We start from the raw sequence: 22225 nt of genomic DNA, 5'->3' as shown, positions 1-22225 counted from the left end.
AACCCGAGTCCGTGTTTATTTTAGTTTAATAAGGTCTGGTTATGAAGCCGAAACCATTTGGTGACAGTTCGAAAATGACGGCCTTCAGTGTGTAAATTTGACGAGTCTCCCTTTTAGTTTGATTTGTTTCATTTGTGACTGATAGATCCTTTTCTGTTAGCGTGGGTGTCTCTGTGTTGCGGCGTACCTCAAAGGGCCTATTTTGGGTCCAGTTTTGTTTTCATGATACATGCAGCCTCTTGGCTCTGCTTTTAAATCAAGCCGTACATCACTGTATGCCGATGATACTCCGATGTACCGCTGACACCTGACTCTGCTTCTTCTTTAAATTCTAAAGCAAATTGCTTTACCGATGTTAAAAATGAAGGTAAAACAGATGTTTTGGTGCTCAATCCCTGTCGCCTCCCTGCAGTGATAGTATTTAACCTCGCCAACTTCTCCACCGGTATTCAAAATCTCCAGTAAAAACCTATTAATTATGGCTCATGCTTTATGTGTTGTTTTGCTTGATATATTTGTCTTAATTTCTTTCATTGTTTTTAGTTGTTTTTTTAAGAGTATTTGTTCTTGTTTTAATTGTCTCAATCTTTGTTCAGCTTTTGTTGTGCATAAATAGACTCCACTTTTCACACAGAAAAAAAAAGTCCAAGTGAGCTTAAATTTGGAAGTAAAAAAGCCACAGGAGAACATTTAGTCCAGTTCTTCGGAGTCTGCGGTGCCACCGAGACACCGATGTCCCCAGCGGGTTAGACAGGTTTGAGTGGGTGAACGAGGAGCTGATTGAAAAACACTTTGGATAAAAGCTGTTACAGTCCATTTACTGTTTACTTCACTGATAGTCCTTAATTTATTTTCCACGTAGCTGCTAGCAAAGTGCACCATGCTTAGATCAAACTTTAAGAAAAAGCCTTTTTATTTTTGTCAGATCAAAGTCAGATCACATTCACTTCACTTAAATGAAATGACTTTCTTTTTTTCTTTTTCTTTTTTTTTATCAAATTTGATATCAAGAGCTGTGTAATTTCAGTGGCCTCAACTTTCAATATTGCGTTCCTGCTCTGAGCTGACAGAAAAAATAACTTGCAGTGTGTCAAATACTGACGTTGTCATATGAAAACACAAGTTGTTGTGTGCCTTACATTTAGCCAACAAAACAATGTTTTTTAGGTTTAGGAAAAAGATCCTAGTTTGGGTTCACCTGGTGCGAACCAGAACCCTGTTCCACTGTGTGAACATATGGGTCACCCTCCTTAGAGAATCGATTGCAGACGTTCCCTCTTACTGGGCGTCGACCTCGGGTTCATTTTAACCAATTAGCGTGTGTTTTCTTCCTGAGTACAGCATTTTAGTTTTTTTTTCCTGTCAACGAGAGTTTAAAAATATTATGGCGGCACTCGTAACTGGTACCGGCCGTCCAATCACAGTGAAAGAGGGGCGGGGACAAAACGTGGTTAACCACCGACACCGCTCGCCGATTGGTCCGCTCTTCAGAGTGGTTGTTCAAACAGGCTAAGTTTGGGTTTGTTAAAAGAAATCCACGTTGACTTTTGCTTTATCGTGGACTCGAACACGGGTCTCCGAGGTTATCGTTAGGAAAGGTCAAGGGGTGGCTCACGTGACATGATTACTGTTTGGTTAAAACTACTTGGTAAATATTCGGAAAATATCATTTTTGAGTTACTTAAACGAAATTCGCATTTATTTTTGCTCCATCTGGACTTGAACACCGGTCTCCGAGGAAAAAGGTCCTGGTTTGTTCCATCCAACCTCCACTAAACCTCCACTTTACGTTGACTTCCCCCCCCCTGCACTTCGTCACATGACCTTTCGTAACCCGCCTCGTCATGTTGAAGAAGTCATAAGGTATTAATATGACCTCCACGGTGAAACTACCCAGACAGCCCCTTGTGGCTCTGCGTTGATTAAATAATTGTGCTGATATTTAAATTCATGTAAATCTCATTGTGACTCAGTTAAGTAATTGAATTCAGCTTTTAATTAATTCATACTCTGTTGCTTAATTTGATAATCAAGCTTTTTTCTTTCTGTAACGATTTTAAAACACAAAACTCTTAAAAAAAATACAAATTAAAAAAAAGCACACAAACAGCCCGAGCGGATTAAATGACGTGCTTTGTTGGGAGGAAACAGTCGTGCCGATTGTGACCGTGTGAACAGATACGGATCTGTGAGCGTAACGGCAGCGAGACACAAACCGGGCTCGTCTCTGTGAAAGCTGCTTTCAAAACCGCAAACGTCCTGAAAACGAGAAAAAACTGAATAAAAATCCTGGAAGACGGAGAAGATTTCAAAATAAATGGCGCCACCTTAACGTACAGCGGCACGGTGTCACTTCTGAAAATGTCGGCTGTACGATAAGTATATCTTCTACTTCCTCCGCTCGTCACGTGCTGAAAAAAACCAACACATTTCACCTCCGGTAACCGAGACGCAGCTCGTTAGCAGAAAAACCAATTTGCTGCTCTCAGGATTATCTCCTGTGTTTTTAAAACAAACACGTAAAACCGACGTGTTCGTGCGGCTCTCGAGCAGTTGGCTGCAAAATAATTGGCTTTTTCACAGTCAATAAATACGTCAATAAGACGAAGGATAAAGATTGTTTTGCCTAAAAATAAACAAAATGGTACTACTGTGAAAATGCCAATGTGAGTTCTGTAACTTGTTTTTATGTTTGAACAAAATAGGGAAAACCAAACAATCTGAGAAAATGTTTGGCATCTTCCCATCATAACAGATTTCACATCCAAATTTTAGAGCAAAATTTAACAAACAAACAAACAAAATTAATGAATGTTTGTTTTCTGTGCAAATGTTTTGGAGTTGGTCGCACAAACAAGTTTCCAAAACTAGCTTTTTAATTGGATGCGTTATCAGGTGCATTTCTACAACCAGAAGGGGGCGACGTCTAAAAACGGTTTTACCAGCTGCCATTAAACAATAAAAACAAAGAAGACGGATCTGCTTCGATCTGATTGGAAACCCGAGGATACTATGCTCCGCCCACCTATAGCGAAAACTGCACCACAGGCCTGTCAATCAAACAGACACGCCCCCAAAAACAGGTCTTTTTGAATCTTCTTTTCTAATGAATGAGGGATTATTTTCAGATGGACCTCCAGAAAACTAATAAGAAGGAGTGACTTTAGCTAACAACACCGAGATAACTGATGGACACATTTTATTCACTTTGGATTTGATGAGAGAAGTTGAATGGGAGTCTATGGAGCCGGAGGCTTTTTGGAGCCGACCTCTAGTGGCACTCGCTGGTATTGCAGTTTAAAGACACGTTCACATTGGCTTCACTTTTCAGACCTGGAAATGACTTCAGCCGTCAAAACGTTGCGTGTGAAACTTCTTAAAAATAAATGAAGTGCAGTTCGAACTCCAGCAGCTAAAGCTAGCATCAGTTCACCCCGAGCCCGAGTTTACGCCGTGGACAAGTCTCTCTTTCTGTGGGTGTGTCTTCGAACTGAAGTCGAATACTCCATTAATTTTCTCTCGATGGACTAATCAATCAATCAGCTAACTGTTTACGTTAAAGCCTCCAGCTTGCCTACTTCTTTTTATCTTAGTTCATAATTTGCTCCATTTCCCAGCATGCCTTTCCTCGAACTCCCGACGAACTTCATTTTGCGCTGCTGGTTTTTCGTAGAGAAAAACTCGTAAAAACTCGAATTTCGGAGCTGAAAGAAAACCTTCGACTCTTAATACAACGACAACAAAACCTCGAGGACCAGAAACCGTCGACGCCGCGTCATGTATTTTGTTTTTCACGTCTTTGAACGCAGCACCAGTCGGTTTGAGCCACACCTCGATCACAAGGGCACCAGAGACGATCCCTCCGCACCCTGCTGAGCTCAGCACTCCTCCTCCACCCCGAGGCATGATGGGAGTTAACCGAGCACGCCACAGGGCAGCGTGTGTGTGTGTGTGTGTGTGTGTGTGTGTGTGTGTGTGTGTGTGTGTGTGTGTGTGTGTGTGTGTGTGTGTGTGTGTGTGTGTGTGTGTGTGTGTGTGTGTGTGTGTGTGGGGCAGACGGAAGAGTCTAATCACACAAAGAATATAAATCGGATCCAGTCGGCTTTGAAATGAATGAGTGATGAAACGACGTCCCTGAAAAGCCGAGAGTCTCCGTCGACCGTCCGGTCAGCCGACATGTGGAAACACTTTCAGGCTGCGTGAAAGACGACGCCGGCTCAAGGACGTTTCAAAGACAGTTTACAGTCAGGGACGGAGAGCGGCGAGGCCACGAGGCCTGACGGGGTGATCCATTAACTGAACTGGACGAGGACGTGTTGGGAAATTTAGTTTCAGTTTCTTACAACATCAAGGCGCCATCTCTAAATAAGTTTAAGCGATCATTAAACGACAGAAAATGAGATATTTAAGTCTTTTTTTTTTTGACGAAACCTTCAACTGGTTTCCGGCTTCTCAAACGACAACAACTTCCTCTTTTCTTTGAGAAAGTCAACTTTAGGATCTTTTTACTATTCGCTGACATTTTATCAATCAGATCGATCGATGGTGGAAATAATTGTTCGGTGTGCAGCTACGTTACGTGTTATCATCAGAGAAAACTACGAAACAAAATCAGACAAATACTCATGTTTGAAAACTACTAGCAACACTTGTTTTGATATTTTTTGCCTTAAAAACAGCAAATCAATTATTCAAAATGACTGTTGTTGTTATTGTTGTTGTTGTTGTTATTATTTATGTTAATTGACTCGAATCGAAGACTTATTTCAGCTCTACTGATGACATCACGTTAAGTTTGTGCTATTTGGGAGTTTGTGGACCAAGTAGAAAAGTAGATAATCAAAAAAAACTCAAACTTTTGAAATTGAAATGACGTAATCGACAGAAGAACACATCCAATTATTTACTATTTAGCTTCATTTTTTTTTTTTTTTTGCTCGATAAATGTCTTAAATCATTAATTAAGTGTACAAATTGCTGTTGAATATTTAAATCGGTCGACTAACCGATGGAAAGACAAACGTGAGTGCGAGAATCACGTCCGTTAAAGTAAATACCTCACGGACGTGACGGACGTGTCTCCCTCTCATCACGTGTTTCTGGATTTAAAACAGCTGTCAGTTTGTCTGTGCGTCTATTTTTGGACTTTTTTTTTTTTTTGTCTAGTCTGTTGCATAAGTTCGAGGGTTATTCAGAGAGTCAAAGTCTAAAATCCACATCCCTCCTGAATCTGACCGGAGAGACACCAAGCACAGCCTTCAGCTGCTGCCTTCAGGCCAGAAGACGCAGCGCTGCTTCATTTTTCCCAATTTAAGAAGAATCAGGTCACCCAAATCTGCTGGAGTGAATTGAGAGCAGCCGACGAACGAGCGTGAAGCGAAACGATGAAGTCAAAGAGGCCGTTTGTACGCTCAGAGACGCTGGAGGCCTGAAGACATTACAGGGAGGCCAGCGTTGTTCATTTAGGCTCTAACAACCTGCAGGAGTTGAATTTGCACAATTACACACAATATTAGTCTTTTTTATTCTCAGATTTGACCATTTAAGGCCAAAATTAAGATTAAATGTTGATTTCCTGCTTTTTACCACTAGAATAGTAGAAAATGAGTTTAAAATAGCATCCAAAAGGTAAAAAATATTTACCTTAAAGAGATTTTTTAAAGATTTACATGAAAAAAAAAACGAATTGTGTTTCAATTCAGCACTTATGACCTCTGCGTTTCTAAAATCCTGCTCCCAGATTGTGACTCTTAATGCACCACAATGCATGAATATGTGCAGCTGATTGAGTCATTTAAAGGATGACATGTAAACATCCGTATCTGCAGTCGATGCACGGATGACAATAATCGCCGCTTTTTTCTTTTTTACTCACATTATATGACATCAGTAGCCTCTGAAAAAGAAACCCCCAAAAAACACCGAGCACCTTCACCGACAAGTCCCTCCGTTAAAATCACCGGATTGCTCCCTTGCAGCTTTAGATTCCTCCGGTGACTTCGACTGTCTGCGTGCGGATCAACGCTGCGGCGTTATGAAACCGAGCAGCCGAGCCGGATCAGACCACCGGCTCCGCTCAGCCTCCAGAAAAAAATCATCCCCCCCGTCCTGGTGGGTTTTTTTTTTTTTTTTTTTTTTTTACGCGTCTGAAAAAGCTTCCGAGGAGCGCAGAGATCCGCACGGCCGTTGAAACCGAGAAATAAAACGGTGATGTGAGTCTTACCGTCCTTCAGCGGGGCGGATGGTAGCAGAGGGAGGGAGGGGCTGCTGCTGCTGGTGATGCTGCTGCTGCTGCTGCTGCTGAGGAGGATGAGGATGGAGGCAGGGTCGGCCTGGTACCGTTCAAACACCTACACCGTGCTATCTGGCGGCTCGTGCTGCGTTCAGGAGCCCGTCGTACATCCCAGTGGTGGCAAAGCGACCCAGCGGGCGGTCACGTTGACCCAGACCCGGTTTATTTTCTCCCAGTTTCGTGTCCTAAAGCTCAAGTCGCCAATATTTCTTCCTCTGAGAGCTACTTTGACAAAATGCTTATTTTTCGTCACATTTATTCACACAGCTGAGCTCCACCCAGACCAGCTGATAAGCTTCTTCTGTCAACAATGACACATTTTGTTTCACAACAGTTTATATTCTTTAATTTCTTTATGTTTTTGAAATTAAATGGGACGTATTTTCTAAATCTACAATGACACAGATGTTCCCTAAATGCCTCCCGTGTGGCTAAACATATTAAAAGTGTCAAATAATATAAGATGTAACATAAGATTTAACTAATAAAACCCAGTGTTTCCTTTTTCGATTGGGGACCTCCTGAACGAAACACGTCTAAGTATATTTCTGGACCTTTTGTGAAACTTGGAGGGCTTTTAATTTGAAAAGTCGAGGTGTAAACTTTGATCTCTCACCCACTCAGTGAAAGACTCTCTTTATAGCTCCGCCCCCCTCTGCCGAAGGTCCAGCTGAAAATATTATATTTATATTATTTACCTCATTTCAGAGCAGATGTTTTGTTTCCAGATGAGTGAGTCTCTGCTGTGTTTCTGTCTTCTGCTCTGTTTGTGTCTCACTGTGGGCGGAGCTTAAACCTCTGCTGTGTTTCTGTCCTCTGGTCTCTGTGTGTCTCACTGTGGGCGGAGCTTAAAGATAGATGGAGAGAGCGAGGGGAGATCGTCCACTCGTTAATCCATGGTGTTGATGACGTCGTTCTCTCTGAGAGGTTAAAACATAACTACATTTTTTAAAAAGGCGGAAATTGATCGGCAAGTATAGCTGTGTTAGCGGTTAGCGGGCTACCGCTAGCTCACGAGTCGTAAAGAAAACGACGATTTATCAGTGAAAATGAAATCTTTCAGATGCTGGAGCTGGAAGTTCAGAAACACAACGCACCTCTCAAACAACTGTTGAGATAACAAACAAACAAACAAACAAAAAGTCTCTAATTTAATTTGCGTGTTTAGATGTTAGCTGTCCGGTTTGGTGGCGATGAAATTGTAGCTTCATTTTAGTTGGATTTTTTTTTTTTTTTTTTTTAAACGTTAACCGCATGTGACCAAAATGTCACGTGACTTTCAGTAAGTATAAAGTCTGCTAACAGATTTCAAAGTGACAAAAATGCAAATAATCAGCGGTGAATGACGAATACAAGCTTTTAAAACTAAACTATCAGAAGGTTTGTTTTTCTAAATGTTTTAGTTTTGTTTGTGTTGCGATTCACGTACGTCCCCAAATAACGAAGTCAACGGAAGTACGCGGATGATTTTATCGCCGTAGTTTATCTGCACAAAATAAACAGGCTCATTTAAATATTGTTCAGCGGGAGGGAGGAGGATTGTCGAGCTCTGCAACTTTTTCCAAACAGCTGTGAGTCAAACAGCAGCTGCAAAACTATAAAAATAACCTGGACCCAACTGTGGGAACCATGAATCATAACGTTACTAACAGGCGGAGGAAGACTTGATGCTAATTCGGAGAGGTGGATGTCAGAGTCAGTCTAGACGTTTCGCTGCGCTCCTTTTGGACAACACGGAAAATGATTGTGTTTGATATACAGAAGTAACTCGCCAAAGATGGTTAGAAAAATTTGCAAAGTTGAATTTGATGAACTTGTCTTGTTTTGTTTTATTAAGATTTCTGCGAGTGAAGAAAAAACTTCAGGTCCTACTTCGGATTATAAAACATATTTAAAGTAAAAAAAAAAAGATACTTAAAGAAATAGACACAAAACAACTAGAAAGGCTCTCGTAAAAAAAATCTGCAACAACAACCGCCACTATATACATGTGGATATATTTATAAATGTGGTGCTTAGCAAACAGCTTCTAGGTGCGTTACCGCCTCCTGCTGGCAGGAATATTGCATTACAATAAAAACAAGATAAATTATATAACATCTGCAAACAGTATTAATCTTTTTATATTTTAATGGATATTCATGAATTCAAAAAAATCTGACTCGATCTGATTGGAAACCTGCCGATACTACGTCCCGCCCACTGATAGCTGTAACCTGACTGCACCACAGGCCTGTCAATCAAACAGATGCGCCCCCAAAAATAGGTCTTTTTTTAAGATTATTTTCTAATTTATGAGGGATTATTTTAAATCCAATCTCCAGAAAAACTAGTAAACCACCAAAACTGAAATAAATCGTGGACAAATGTTTGTTGACTGAGAATTTTATGAGAGTTTTATGAGAGTCTATGGAGGCTTTTTGGAGCCGACCTCTAGTGGCCCTCGGTGGTATTGCAGCTTGTGACGGTTACCAACTGCTGTGTCTTTGTATTATTGAGCTCCTGGGACAAGATGAAGGTGTCTAAAAGAAGAAGGTCTTCACATGTTCCTGAAGGTTTTTACCTCTCGGGTTTCTTTAATTACGACCTGCTGTCAGCGAATCCTCCGAGTGGGCGTCGCCCAAACGGTTAGTGTTTTAAATGTGTCTGCAAAAAGCCTGTTAGTGAAACTCAAGAGCATCACAGCAGCCGCTCTGTCGAAGCAGCGCTGATGCATCATCCTCATCATCTTCATCATCTTCGTCATCCTCATCATCCTCATCTCAGATGACCGTCGGTCTCCTCTGAATGTCAGACAGCTGTTAGCTGCATGGATCAGACGCCCGGCCGGCCGCTCCCTGAATGTCTCAGATAGTCCAGCCTCCTCTTCCTCTTCTCCTCCTCCTCCTCCTCCTCTTCCTATTCCTCTTCTCCTCCTCCTCTTTTTCTCCTCCTCCTCCTCCTCCTCACATCAATCTCCTCTCTTCCTGTCCTCCTCTTCTCCTCCTCCTCCTCCTCCTGCTCCTCCTCCTCCTCCTCCTGCCCACCCGTCAGCTGTGTGAGGTCACATGTTTGTAGTATCTGCTTGTAGAGTCGTGTGTCTGTGAGCAGGTTGTTAAGTGGGACTTCAGTGACTCGGTTTTCTCTCTGTGAGTGAATCGCTTCATTTAACAGAGAAAAGCATCTCTGAGCAAGTTTTAAAAACCAGAACTGGAAATACTGAAACTGTAAAAGCCTCTTTGAGCTGAACTCTGACAGGAGACATCGTCCTTCTGTAAGTTTCATCAACTCTAACTGATGTTCACGTCACTCCGACCTCTCAAATTTGGCCAAAATCTGCACCAACATCTTTTTTCCTTCAGCGCCACCGTGTGGTTTTCTACTATTGGATCAACTGGCATTAAATTGAATGCAAAACATTTTTATTTCTCTTAATTCAGTGATCACCGTCATCACTCATCAAAGTTCTGATGTGTTTAATACTTTAGTTTCTCAGTAAATGACTAAAAATCACAACGCGAGTTGTTTCGGAGCACTTAACACGGTAAAAACCTCGTTTTTTACATTCAGTGTGTAAATCATCGACTTCTTGAGTATTTTTAAATCGTACATTGTTTCGATTGTTTGCAACGTCACCAACTGTCGGCCGGTCGACTCGTAAACTTCAGTCATACAAAAATATAAACTAATTTAAAAAAAAACGTTGCTCCGTTGCACCTCTAGTGGTCAAAAAAACAACTTCCAATTATATCGAAGTGTCGCGTCCAATTTGAGCGTCCGAGTCGTCGTTAACAACTCTCAACCCCTTTTTTCTTTTATTTTCCATTTACTTGGCAACATGCTTCAAAACGGCGTTGCTAGGCAACAAATCCTCCTCTCTCTGGCTGCAGTTAAAGCATTTAAAATAAACATTAAATCTGCCCATTTTTTCTGTATAAGTTGCTGTTTAAAAATCTAAATGAACTCAACCTGCCCGGAGACCTTTCATGCTGTCATCAGCTGGTTCAATATGATAAAAGTATGCTGGGACATTAAGTCCGTTAATCGACAAGTTTAATTAAAAAATAATTATTGTTTATTACCCATATAAGTGATTTGTTGAGCAACAAATTTTAAATGTTTATTGCTGCTTTTTCTCTGTTTCATTGAATAATTTGATATTTCTGTGAGCTAATGTTACAATATTAACAATTTGTCTTCAGAAGTTGTGCATTCATTTTTGTTAGGCCATACTTTAAAATATTTATTTTCTAATTAATCAGTGAAGAAAAATCATTAGTTGCACCCAAGCGGTTTGGAGCAGGAAGTGACCATATTTGGATGCGCTGGGGGAGGAGCCAACGGTGGATCTGACTTGATCTGATTGGAAACCTGACGATACTACGTCCCGCCCACCGATAGCTGTAACCTGACTGCACCACAGGCCTGTCAATCAAACAGACACGCCCCCAAAAACAGGTATTTTTGAATCTTCTTTTTCTAATTAATGACTAGATTAATTTCAGACGGACCTCCAGAAAACTAATAAACTATCAAAACTGAAATAAGTCCTGGAGAAATTTTGTTACGAATATAATGAGAAGTTGAATGGGAGTCTATGAAATTGCAGGTTTTTTGGAGCCGACCTCTAGTGGCACTCGGTGGTATTGCAGCTGAAGACACTTCTGCATGGGAACCATTTTACAGACCTGAAGCTACGAACACTTTTGTACACAGTTTTTCCATTGCAGCCCAAATAAGATGACAAACTCATATATATATATATTAATGAACACGTATCCTGCTCCTATTGCAAAAAGGGGGTGGACAAAATATTAGAAACACTTCAAGGAAATAAAACCACAGCACCTCCAGCCTTCAACACTTATAAACCTCCAACAGACGGACTTTTTGCTGCAGGGCGTCGATGTTCCTAATTAACTGGTAACTCAGTGAGTTCGTCCTCAAACAGCCGAAGAACGTCAAACACAGAGTCTCCGCTTTCACAGAGACGTTCACGTTTCACTCATTGGATTGTCTTTCATGCAGTTGACCTCCATCTTTACTCAGGTTCTGACATTTTCCTCATGAAGAACCTAGTTTACAGAAACCTGTGTGTGTGTGTGTGTGTGTGTGTGTGTGTGTGTGTGTGTGTGTGTGTGTCCATCAGGTCCACATGAAAGGCTCTGAGACCCGAAGACCCTCCGTCTTGATGTCCACCCCCTGACTGCAGACAGAGGCGGATCAATAACAATCTGCTGAATTATTAATCGGGTCACGTTCTCCGTGAGCCGCGCCCACGATCCACACCGTTCCCTTTTTTTTAAGGTGCCTCGTTTAAAAAAAAATAATAATAATAATAATTATCCACTTGTTTTAATTACTGACGCACAGTTGTGCGTCACGGTTGCCGCCGGTTACCATCGCAGGTTTTTCTCTTGTTATTCCAGGGTACGTCGCTGTGATTTTTTTTTGTTGTTGTTGTTTTTTAAATCGCGTGTTTGTGTGGATATTTGGGACCCAAATCGATAGAGAAAACAGATGACTGTTGCATTGTGGGAGAGAAACTCATAATCAAAAAAGAAATTAAAAAAAAAAAAATCCACCAGGGAGCGAGAAAACTTTCATAGCTCAGAAAAAAAAAAGAAGAAAAAAAGACATCACGAGTTGTAAGTGCACTTCCTAATGTGGTAATTCAGTTGTCACGCATGGGGGACGTAAACCTGCTGACTCGGCAGGATTATACGACTGCCAATCACGATGCATCCGCCTCCTTTACTCTGTGAATACTGTTTGCTCCCCCCCGCCCCACCCCACCCCACCCCGGCCCAGCCCTCCCCCACCACCCGCTGCTGTGTGGACGTGAGGGGAATACAGCAGACTGTGTGTGTGAGAGGAGTCTTTAATTCTGCCCAGCATCATTCATCTCCGCTTGGTTGTTTTTCGACCGTCACGCTCCGTGAACGCCCACTCGGCCCTCCGGCTGCCGGTTTGTAGGGACATCAGGTCGTGTCAGGCTTTTATTTTGAAAGGAAAATGATTATTTACCGACGAGACCGACCTGTGCCATTTTTTAAATTTTTTTTTATCAACATCAGCTTTATAAAGATAAAACAATTTTGATAAAAACAGCTAATTTTGCACACAAAAAAAAGAAAAGCTAAACAAACAACTAACAAAGCTAAAAAACAATTCATTTCGCTAAAAACAACTTAACAAACACCAAATTCACGGGGACACAACTCCTGCCGACAACAACGTGAAAATAAATGACATGTAAAACTGAGTTATCATATCAATAACACTGATCAGAGTGAATGCGCTGCCTTCGGGGTGAATTCCTGCTCGTAACAACAGCATATGTTGATATATTTGTGTCATAAAATCCACTGAATTACCCACTATTGACCCCTCCCCCTCTCCCCCCCCCCCCACACACACACATACACACACACACACACCCCTCACCACCCCAGAGGCCTTTCTGCTGCCACCAGGTTGTGTCTATCAGCTCTCGGTCCATTGAGTCTTTATTAACAGCACCACGTGGAGGGGGGGGGGGGGCATTTATGAGGACCATTACCGCCCACCGTCCTCCTCATCTTCCTCCATCTCCGGGGACGAAACGCGATCGCTCGTGTTGCCGCGCTTGCATCATCGGTCGGTCGGGAGACGGTCTGGTATGTGTTGGACGGAGACACTAATGGACACACGCGGTGATGGACGCGCCGATGACCTCATATCGTACATCGTATCCGTATGATTTCTCTTCCTTGACAACACTTCGACCGCCATCCCGCGCCGTCGTCCTGCAGGCTTTCGTTCGCTCGCCTGCAACCCTTCTACGTTTTTTGTTTTTTTTGCATTCGTCCGTAAAACCCCGCCCAACTATAGCGGAAAACCTGACTGCACCACAGGCCTGTCAATCAAACAGACACGCCCCCCTCCCCAAAAAAAACACGTCTTTTTGAAGCTTATTTTCTAATGAATGAGGGAATATTTTCAGATGCACCTCCAGAAAACTAATAAGAAGGAGCCGACCTCTGGTGGCACTCGGTGGTATTGCAGTTAACTGCACACTTCCACACTGACTTCACTTTTCAGACCCAGAAGCTAAGTCCACTTTTTATATAGTGATCGGTTTGTTTCATTCCTACGGGACTTTTTTTTCAGATGACTTTATGTTTCTCTTTGACGCTAACCAGCTTTAACAAAACGGCCGTATTTGGCGCCCCGTGGAATATTATCAGCGCACCGCCGCCACCACCATCATCAGGGTTCATCCTCTGGGAAACATGAGCGTTGGTATAAAATTTCCCGCTGAGCCGGATCAGAGCGGAGGAACCCGATTGATCTGATTCAAACCGATAAATTGATCGGACGTTCTTTACTGCGAGCGGAGGCTGACTGATCCGTCCCTTCGCGTCGATTTTTCTCTGCGTGTTCTTGAGCTCGTCGGCCATGATGACGGTGCACTCCCTTTTTTTTACCGGCTGCGTTCTTTAATCATTCGAGGCGCAGACGAGGAGGTGTGCGCAGAATTAAAAAAACAAAACACCATCAGTTCATCGGGAAGATGTTTTAATGTAAACCACACGCTGTCTCCCGATGGCTCCTTCACATCCACAGTTAATCGAGCTCCTTCCCGTCTCCACATCCAACTCAGGAATTAATCAATGCCTCGGTTTCACTCGTTTTTTATTCAGACCACTCACGTCATTGAGAGGCTCGTCGATGTAGCGAGAAATCATGAAATCAGCTTACTTTCAAGTTCCTAGTTATTCTAGAGGATGAAGATTTAAAAAAAAACAAAAAACACCCACTGTAGTTTATTTGGACTTGATTACCTCATTCATCATCCTGCTGCCATTAAAAACTCATTAAAAGTGTATTAATCCACCGCTGAAAATAATCCCCAACAAAATGCCTGATTTACACTATTTCCATTTTTGACTGCAACTACAGTGTCCACCTGTTTTAAGAATCTTTTATTCCATGAATAAAATTCAATATAAAAGACTTTTAAAAATTTTTTTTTTAATTTTTCAGTCTTATTTGATTTCTCGCTTTATTGAATTAATGTAAACTCGCCTTTCAACTCATTTCTGTTTCTGTTTGACCTTAAATTGAATTCCTCGGATACAAAGCCGCCCCCTTGAGTAAAGATCACACCACTCGTTCTGCCACTCCGCTGTCACAGCAACAGGTTTTTTTCCCCCATGTGCACCGTCTTTGTCATGCAAATGCCTACCAGTAAAAAAACAAAAAACCCAGGAGAAGCCTCGTTAAGTATCTACCTGCTGAGGAGGCCGTCCCTCCTCTTACGGTAATCGCTCTCCGACTACAAAGACGTCTCGTTTTAAATTAAATTGGAGGAATCGGGTTACGGCAGAAAGAATCCAGCATAAAAGATAATATTAGAATAGGAATCAGAGAAAGAGATTTTTCCACATAAGAACCTCTTTAACAGACGGAAAGAATTCGACTCGCTCGAATTAGCCACTTCGCCCATTGGCACTAAACGCAAAGTAAAAACGTGAATGTCGTGAGTTTTGCACGTTTAAATGTGAAACGCGAGTAGAATAACTAAGAGATTCAAATCTTTTCCTCTGAAAACCATCAACCTTTGTGAACCATTTTGTGTCCGTGTGTCCAGTAGATGTTGAGATTTATTACGGTGGATTATTAAGTAAATATATTGTAATTTGGGTCACGGAGCTTTTCTTTGTAATTTAACCACATGTCTGTTATTGGGTCTTTGCATGTCCTGCATTGCTGAATTTTTAGCCGCTGTGGCTCCTAGACGCCGTCCAGTTGGCCTTTATTTACGTTGCGTTCAAATGCGGTCGTATTTACCGTGTACAACGAGAAGAGTCCGTATGGACGGCGCCCTCTTGTGGTGTTCACGAAGTCGGAGCTCAACGTTTTCTACAAGCCCTCGACTTCACGAGTTGTGACGTTGTTTGCTGACGTTTACGGAAAGGTCAGAGGTCGCGGAAGTTCATTTATCGTTGGATGTTAAGCTAATATGTTGTACTTTTAGTCACGTTGAGTTTGTCTTCGTAACTTAGATAATAGTCTGAGGAAAATGTTGATCTTCCCAACGGCCTCATCTTTTCAACACAGTGCATGTTGATGTTGCCTAGCAACAGTGTTTTTACGACTTAACCACCTGAACGCCGATCACACGGTGCACACGACTTCCCAAGTTGTAACTACGAGTTCCATTTAAACGCAGCAATTACACCTCCGCAGCTGGACACGTTATGTTTTCACGTTGTCCGTTCTGTCCTGGACTCGTGAACAAAATATCTCAAGAACGCCTCGAAGGAACTTCTTCAACTTTGGCACGACCATTCGCTCGGACTTAAGGATAAAACGATATGATTTTGGTGGTTATAGGTCAAAGGTCACTGCGACTGTATGTCAATCCCCCACGCTTGGGAGCGAGCTATGTCAGGAACACCTTGAATCTGGACAAACATGGAATATAAATTACAACTTGACTGGTGGGTGGAGGCTCACAACCGATAATTCTAGTCCACTATATCACAGAAATTTCAAGGCGTCAGCAGAAATCACCGTGATTTATCGTTTTGGGCACCATAAATGAAAATGTCACGGCAGTAGACGTTGAGATATTTCAGTTGATATTGTCATAAATGCCATAAATTCTTGCAGACTTGCGTGGATGGAGCCCATAAAGGTTGAGGGAGAATTTGATTTTGTTTTAATGTGTGAAAAGGCCTAAATATGTCGCCAGAAATTTGACAGGTCCCAGTAGATTTAATGTGAATGTCAAACATATGCCGCCTCTCTCTGCATTTCTTCTCAGGTCTGAACACCGATGATGCTTTCTGCCGGCGTCTCTCGGGTCTCCGGCAGCACTGAGCTGCAAATCAGCCAGGCTCGAATTTTAAAATCATCACATCAGAGGTGAGAGAGAAAACACAGCAGTCTGCCGACTGTAAAAAAAGACGATAAAAAAGGGTTCAGATGACCGAAAATAGCAGAAAGCTGCAACGGAGGCGAGGAAGAGAAAGAATGGCGACAATTTGTCAGAAAAGAAATGATTAATGAATAATGCTGAATTATTCATGAAGGTTGGACGACGTGAGGCTGATTTTTATTGGAGAGACGGGAAAAAAAAGAGGTGGTGAAACCTGTTCAATATTCCAGTCAGGCTGCACCTCTCCGGAGAGGAAAACATGTTAGCGTGGTTTTAACAAGGGATGTGAGATGTGAACGCGACGGCGTCATGTGAAATTATGCAGAGCTGCTTCTATTATGAGAAGACAGCGAGTAATTTGCCCGAGCCACAGATGGCAAAACGTTTGACCTCTGACCTCACGTTAACGGTAGCACATCAGTTTGTATTTCAGATTCATTCTCCGAAAGTCGGCTATGCTTAAAAATCCAAATTCTCAATTTGCATTGAGCATGATGACATATGGGATCCAGGGAAATTTGCTTTTAGATGAGACATAAAATAAAGAATGAAATAATAATAAAAAAAGACATTAAATGAGCTTTAAAAATGGTAGAAGCCCGTTTTCAGGCCATCCGATTAGCCGTTTCCTGCCTTTTTTCCCGTCTTTATGCTAAGCTAAACTAAGCTAATCGATTCCTGATTGTAACGCCACTGTTACATCGATAATTTTGCCATATTTGGGAAATGATGTCACTCGTCTTTTATCTCCTTCATGCTTAGTTTAGCTTAGCATAAAATGACAGTGAAAACGAGACAACGCTGTTCTATCAAGCGAATCCTGAATCTAGAATCAAGTGTTTTTTAAGCTTTAAATCATGCAAAGGACTGAACGTCTGGAAATTTGCTGCTTTCTGAGTCCCCCAGATTTACAAAAAAATCTATATCGTATTTCTACTCTTTGACATAATTACCATCCAAATAGCCGTGTGGGAGGATACGTGAAGATCCAGCAGCTTTTTAAGCATCCTTTCTCAATGAACACTCTTTTCCTCATCTCCTCCTGAACTCTGACCCCCACCAGCTGAATACAGTTATTATAAATGTGCGTGAAAGTCGATTTATGTTCACAGCAGAGGCAGATCAATTCAACATCCCATCTCATGTTCCCCCCTGCAGGTAGTAATCACATTCACCCCCCCCCCCGCCCCCTTCATCGATTCCCTCTCTGACATGCAGTCGGAGGGCCTGAACAATACGTCCTCCAGTTCATGTGTGGAGGTAAAAAAAAAGAAAAAGGACTAAAAGAGATGCAGTGACGTCGTCAGACCGGCGGGTAGCGACACACCCAGAAACCTCCACACACACATCGATACCAAGCAAATCAAAACAGGACCACAAAATACCAGCAGCTACACACACACTTCTATAAAAATTAAAAAAAATCAATGAACCCTGACTGACCTTTGACCTGTGAGGAAAACTGAGCCGTGTGTCGGGTCTCGAAGAGCTGAAGCTCTTTGTTGAGGTCACAAACGGCGAGATCGATGTTCCAGGAACGCAGACCTGTTTTTAAAAACAAAGAAAAACGACATGGATCATGTTCAGAATTAATTAAACAAATTATTTTCCTTTATCTATTTCTGGAAGCTTTTTTTTTTAAGAAGAAAAGATCATGCGTTTGTTTGTTCTTTAGTTTTTTTTTAAAATCTTCATGACAACATTATCCTTAATAAAACTGCAAGGAAATTAAAGCTGCAGAGATACAAACGAGGAACAGATGTCCCACTCTGTTAGAAATTTAGTTGTTTATAAATTAGGGCTATTTAGAGATGCTTCACTCTGTTTATTAAGATATAATATTAAATATAATTCTCTAATTTAAAGCTTTGGCTGCCTTGTGATTGTTAACTTTACTGTCTTTTTGTTAAAATTGAACAATGTTGTATTTTTTTGGTGACAAACAAAAACTGTGCAGTTTATTGGATTCCCCTGATTGTTTATCAGAGATATGAATGTGTAAGAAGATGCCTCACTGTGTGATATATCGGGATGCATAAAAGTGCTTAACAGGCCTTTGAAAGATGAATCTCTGGCCTATAATGTGAATTTTTTTAAATCTCTTTAAAAAGGGAAATATTGAAAGTATAAAACTGGATGAGGCTCAGAAAGTTGAGCAACACTTGACATTTGATGTTTTTTTTGGGTTTTTTTTAGCAAATACTGTGACAGAATTTCTTAACATACTTAACATATAATGAATAATTTACAGCTGGTTTTATGTTAAAAAAATATTTTAGAAGAGGATTTGAGGGACTCAGTTTTTGCAGTTTTTATGGCTACAGAATGAACATTTCCTGATTCACGAGGTACTTTGATTTGAATTGGTTTGACTTTCATTTTGAACTATATATTTTTACCCTACTAGCCACTGGATGAAGATTTGTAGATTAAAAACCTACAATGAGTTTATAAAACATGAAGTAGCACCACTCAGAGGTGTTTAAAATATGTGGAATTAACTCCACAACAAACCACAACTTTAAAATACTGCTTACATCTATTAATCAATAGTAATAATAAAAAAATGTTTTATTATTAAACTGAGAGGAAACTTTCTGCTTTATTAGGAGTTTTTCTGATATTTCTTTATGTTGCTTTTAATCAGGTACAAGTTTTGACACATTTAGCTGCACTGCGGTTCTTATTCTTACTGTCAGTGAAGTTATAAGAAGTAAAACTACTGGATGGATGATTTAAAACTGAAGACTTGTTCTGACCAAATCAAATTTTCATTGATTTCATCTCCTCATTTTTATAAATACCAAGTCACTGACTACTTTGGTAAAAGAATATAAAATGTCCAGATAATGAAAGACAAGTTTGGAGAATTGAATGGTATGAAACAGATTTGATTGACATTCGGGTGTAAAAGTTAACCGCAGGTCCTGTTGTTTTTTTGTTTTTTTTATCCTCCGCTGCCTCACCTTGTCTGATCTGTTCCCCGGCAGCTTCGAGCTGATGGCTGCTGACGACTTCTCCGATCACGATCAGGATGCGAAAGTTCCTGCTCCGGAGTGCGGCGGCTGCAGCGCGGCGCTCTCCATGGTGCTGAACGGACTTTTCCGGTTCTACTCGCTCCACCGAGGCGGCCACCGCTGCTGCTGCTGCTGCTGCTGCTGCTGATGTTGCTGCTGCTGAGACGGGGATTTCCATGGTAACAGTGCCACCGGTGGACGCTGAGCCCTTCTCCATCTCCATGACAACTGCATCCCAGACAGAGCAGGCACCATGACGGTGCAGGATGGGGGGAGGGGGAGAGTGTTGGGTGGGAGCGATTGGGCGTGGCTCCGTGGGAAGGTGAGTATGTGATTGGACCGCAGGTTATGTGGCTATTTGATGTCACGGCGCCTCATTGGACGAAAAGGAAAAGAGGGATATGAGAATTTATCTTCAACATATTTCCTCTCTGAGGCAGCTGGAGGACACAGTTACTACTGATGGTGATGGTGGAGATGAAGAATTATGAAATTTAACATGTCTTTTCTATAAATACTTAAAAACAAAATCAACTTGAAAACATTTAATAAAACCCTAATTTGGTGTCTTTTAAATATAATATTTTGGTGTTATCAATACAGTATCTGCTGTGTTGTTGTTTTTTTATATGAAACTTCAGGACAAAAAAAAAGAGGGTCTGGAAATGATCCGTTTGAGGCTCTACAGAGGTTCTATTTATATCGGTGTCACTGCGAGTACCAGGCAACGTGCCGCTTTGATTTACTAAACTGACACGTCTTTGTTCCCGGCGTGAAACAAAACAAGCGCTTCATCTGCGCGCAGCGTAGCGAAGACAACAAAAGTCTGCGAGTCAGCAGAGAAAAAAAAAACAAGTTATTTTAGGCTCCAGGAAGAGATTCAAATTCAATTCAACACAAAAGTTTCAAGTTGGCATCTTTTAGTGACAACAAAACGGAGTGATGAGGACGAGCAGCGTCACCGAGGGATAAATCCAGCTTCCAGTCGACAAAAGACAGAAATCTGCAATTAAAATGATGCTTTTATTTTGTAGTATCATTGTGTGTATTATCTGCAAAGCATCTATAATTGTATTATTCTGTTCTTCTTCTTTATCTATTGTTGTCCAGAAACAATTAAAAAAACACACGGGCGATCTGTTACCATGGCAAACACACACACACACACACACACACACACACACACACACACACACACACACACACACACACACACACACACACACACACACACACAGGCAAGCTTAGTTTGAGCGCTGCTACAACAGACAATTAATTCGATTTTATTTTGACAAATGGCAAAAAAAAGAAGCACTGAATGTTAGTTTCTTTGAAATATATTTAAATCTGTAGCAGGAACCATTCGAGGTTTTAGCTGTTATGTATTGTTTTTGTTTTTTTTGCCTTTTATTTTGTCGACAGTAACAAAATACTGAGTGACTCTATCGTAATGATTCAGTTGCATTTGTTCAGTTTCTCATTTGCTTTGTTAAAGACATCAACTCAAAATCATCCAGTATGCATCAAATTGCAATTAAAACAAACATGACAGCAGGAAGTTGCATCAGTTAACTCCAAAATAAAAGCATCTGAAACAGGAAAAAAAAAAAAATCTCCCAAATCACATTGCAAAGCGTCTGATGTGAAGTATTTAAATATAAACGACGTCATCCACGACTTTTATCTGGATGTTAGACTGTGAAAGACCAAGAGAGGTGCTGAGTCAGCAGATTTGTCTTTAAGGAAGACCATCAAACGATCTGTCCTCTTTCTTTGCGTCACTGACTTCATGATTTAATGTTGTTAAAAAGAAAATAACAAAAAGAAGTGTCTGGACTTATGGCTCATGTTACTAATATTTACACCTCCATTGCATTTTTTTTCCTGAGCGGCTGCAGGCTGCACGTCCTGCACTGCAGATACAGTATCAGTGCACTCTGGGCTCGCATCCAAAAAAAACAGAGCGAGCAGCAGACAGGGGCGGAGAGATTCGGAGAAAAACAGCTTTTATGTCCTGATATCTGGCAGCGGAGACCCGCCCGTGGGCCGGCAGACGTGATGTGAACTCTGAAGCCTGATTTATTTATTTTTTACTTTTCTGGGTTTCAGGGTCTGAAATTTACACACATTTTTTTCAGTGATGATAAAAACCTGAAACAAGTAACACTTAAAACAAGAGTGGTGTAAGTTTTTTAAAAAATAATTTAAAGACAACTTCTCTTTTCTGTCTTTTCTTTGCTGTGTGATGTCATCGCGGCTGGATTTAAACTGATGTAGAGCCAGACAAAGTCTAATTAGAATTCATTTCTATTGAACCGTATTTATTTATTTTTTTTAAAAACTGTAATTATGGAGAATCTCTGTATGAAGTTTCATCTCGAATGTCGTCCTGAAAGATGACACAACAGGAAGTAAAAGCAATTTATTAGGCGTTTGTTTCTTTCAACAGAAATGCACTTATTTTCAGAAATGAAAAAACAACAACATTGTTTTATTGGCCTAAAAAGAAAAGGCTACGTGTTATGCTCTTGAATATCAAGTAGGTTTCACGTGTGGTCTTTTCAGAATTATTATCCTGGTTGTTAATGGACCTTTTAATCCTTTTTCAAATCTGGTTTTCTTTGACTGTTGAACGGTTGAACGGTGACGTCTCCTGCCTCCGGAGGAGGAGGAGGAGGAGGATCACAGTTGGGGGGCTTTAATTCAGCTCTCCTCTTGTGTTAATCTCTCCTCTGAAGATAGATGTGTGTGTGTGTGTGTGTGTGTGTGTGTGTGTGTGTGTGTGTGTGTGTGTGTGTGTGTGTGTGTGTGTGTGTGTGTGTGTGTGTGTGTGTGTGTACCAGCAGTGAGTCAGCAAGTCCGGCGGAAGAACACACTCCAGAGGGTCTGCTGCCCCCTGCTGGCAGGAATGGGGAACTTGCAGGAGCAAGATTAGTAGCCAAATATCTGCTGTTTGTAAAACCAAGACAATATAATTTCCAAACTATTTTACAACAAATTTCTCGCTGG

The 22225-nt window shown here is 41.3% G+C and overlaps 2 protein-coding genes across 3 annotated transcripts in view; both read right to left on the bottom strand.

Moving 5' to 3' along the window:
* The window catches only part of map1aa (microtubule-associated protein 1Aa), a 38516-nt gene extending 19056 nt beyond the window's left edge, over nt 1-19460 (bottom strand). The window contains exons 1-2 of one of the 2 annotated variants that reach the window (XM_069715916.1): nt 19166-19460; nt 17643-17744 (exon numbers count right to left, since the gene is read on the bottom strand). In XM_069715916.1, coding sequence (XP_069572017.1) covers nt 17643-17744; nt 19166-19439 — 376 coding nt within the window. In that variant the 5' untranslated portion in view covers nt 19440-19460. Of the gene's footprint in view, nt 1-6223; nt 6332-17642; nt 17745-19165 lie in introns of those variants that run through there. The other variant, XM_069715917.1, reaches the window with a different exon arrangement.
* The window catches only part of cart3 (cocaine- and amphetamine-regulated transcript 3), a 41696-nt gene continuing 38602 nt past the window's right edge, over nt 19132-22225 (bottom strand). Inside the window, exon 4 of the mRNA XM_069715956.1 lies at nt 19132-19151. The gene's annotated coding sequence lies outside the window, so the exon portion shown is untranslated. The remainder of the gene's footprint in view (nt 19152-22225) is intronic.

Source organism: Brachyistius frenatus, unplaced genomic scaffold, assembly GCF_029030835.1.
Source record: "Brachyistius frenatus isolate BFR_SWC_R1_liver_20210118 unplaced genomic scaffold, ASM2903083v1 Contig_150, whole genome shotgun sequence".
Lineage (NCBI taxonomy): Eukaryota > Metazoa > Chordata > Actinopteri > Embiotocidae > Brachyistius > Brachyistius frenatus.
This window is presented reverse-complemented; position numbering and strand designations above follow the sequence as displayed.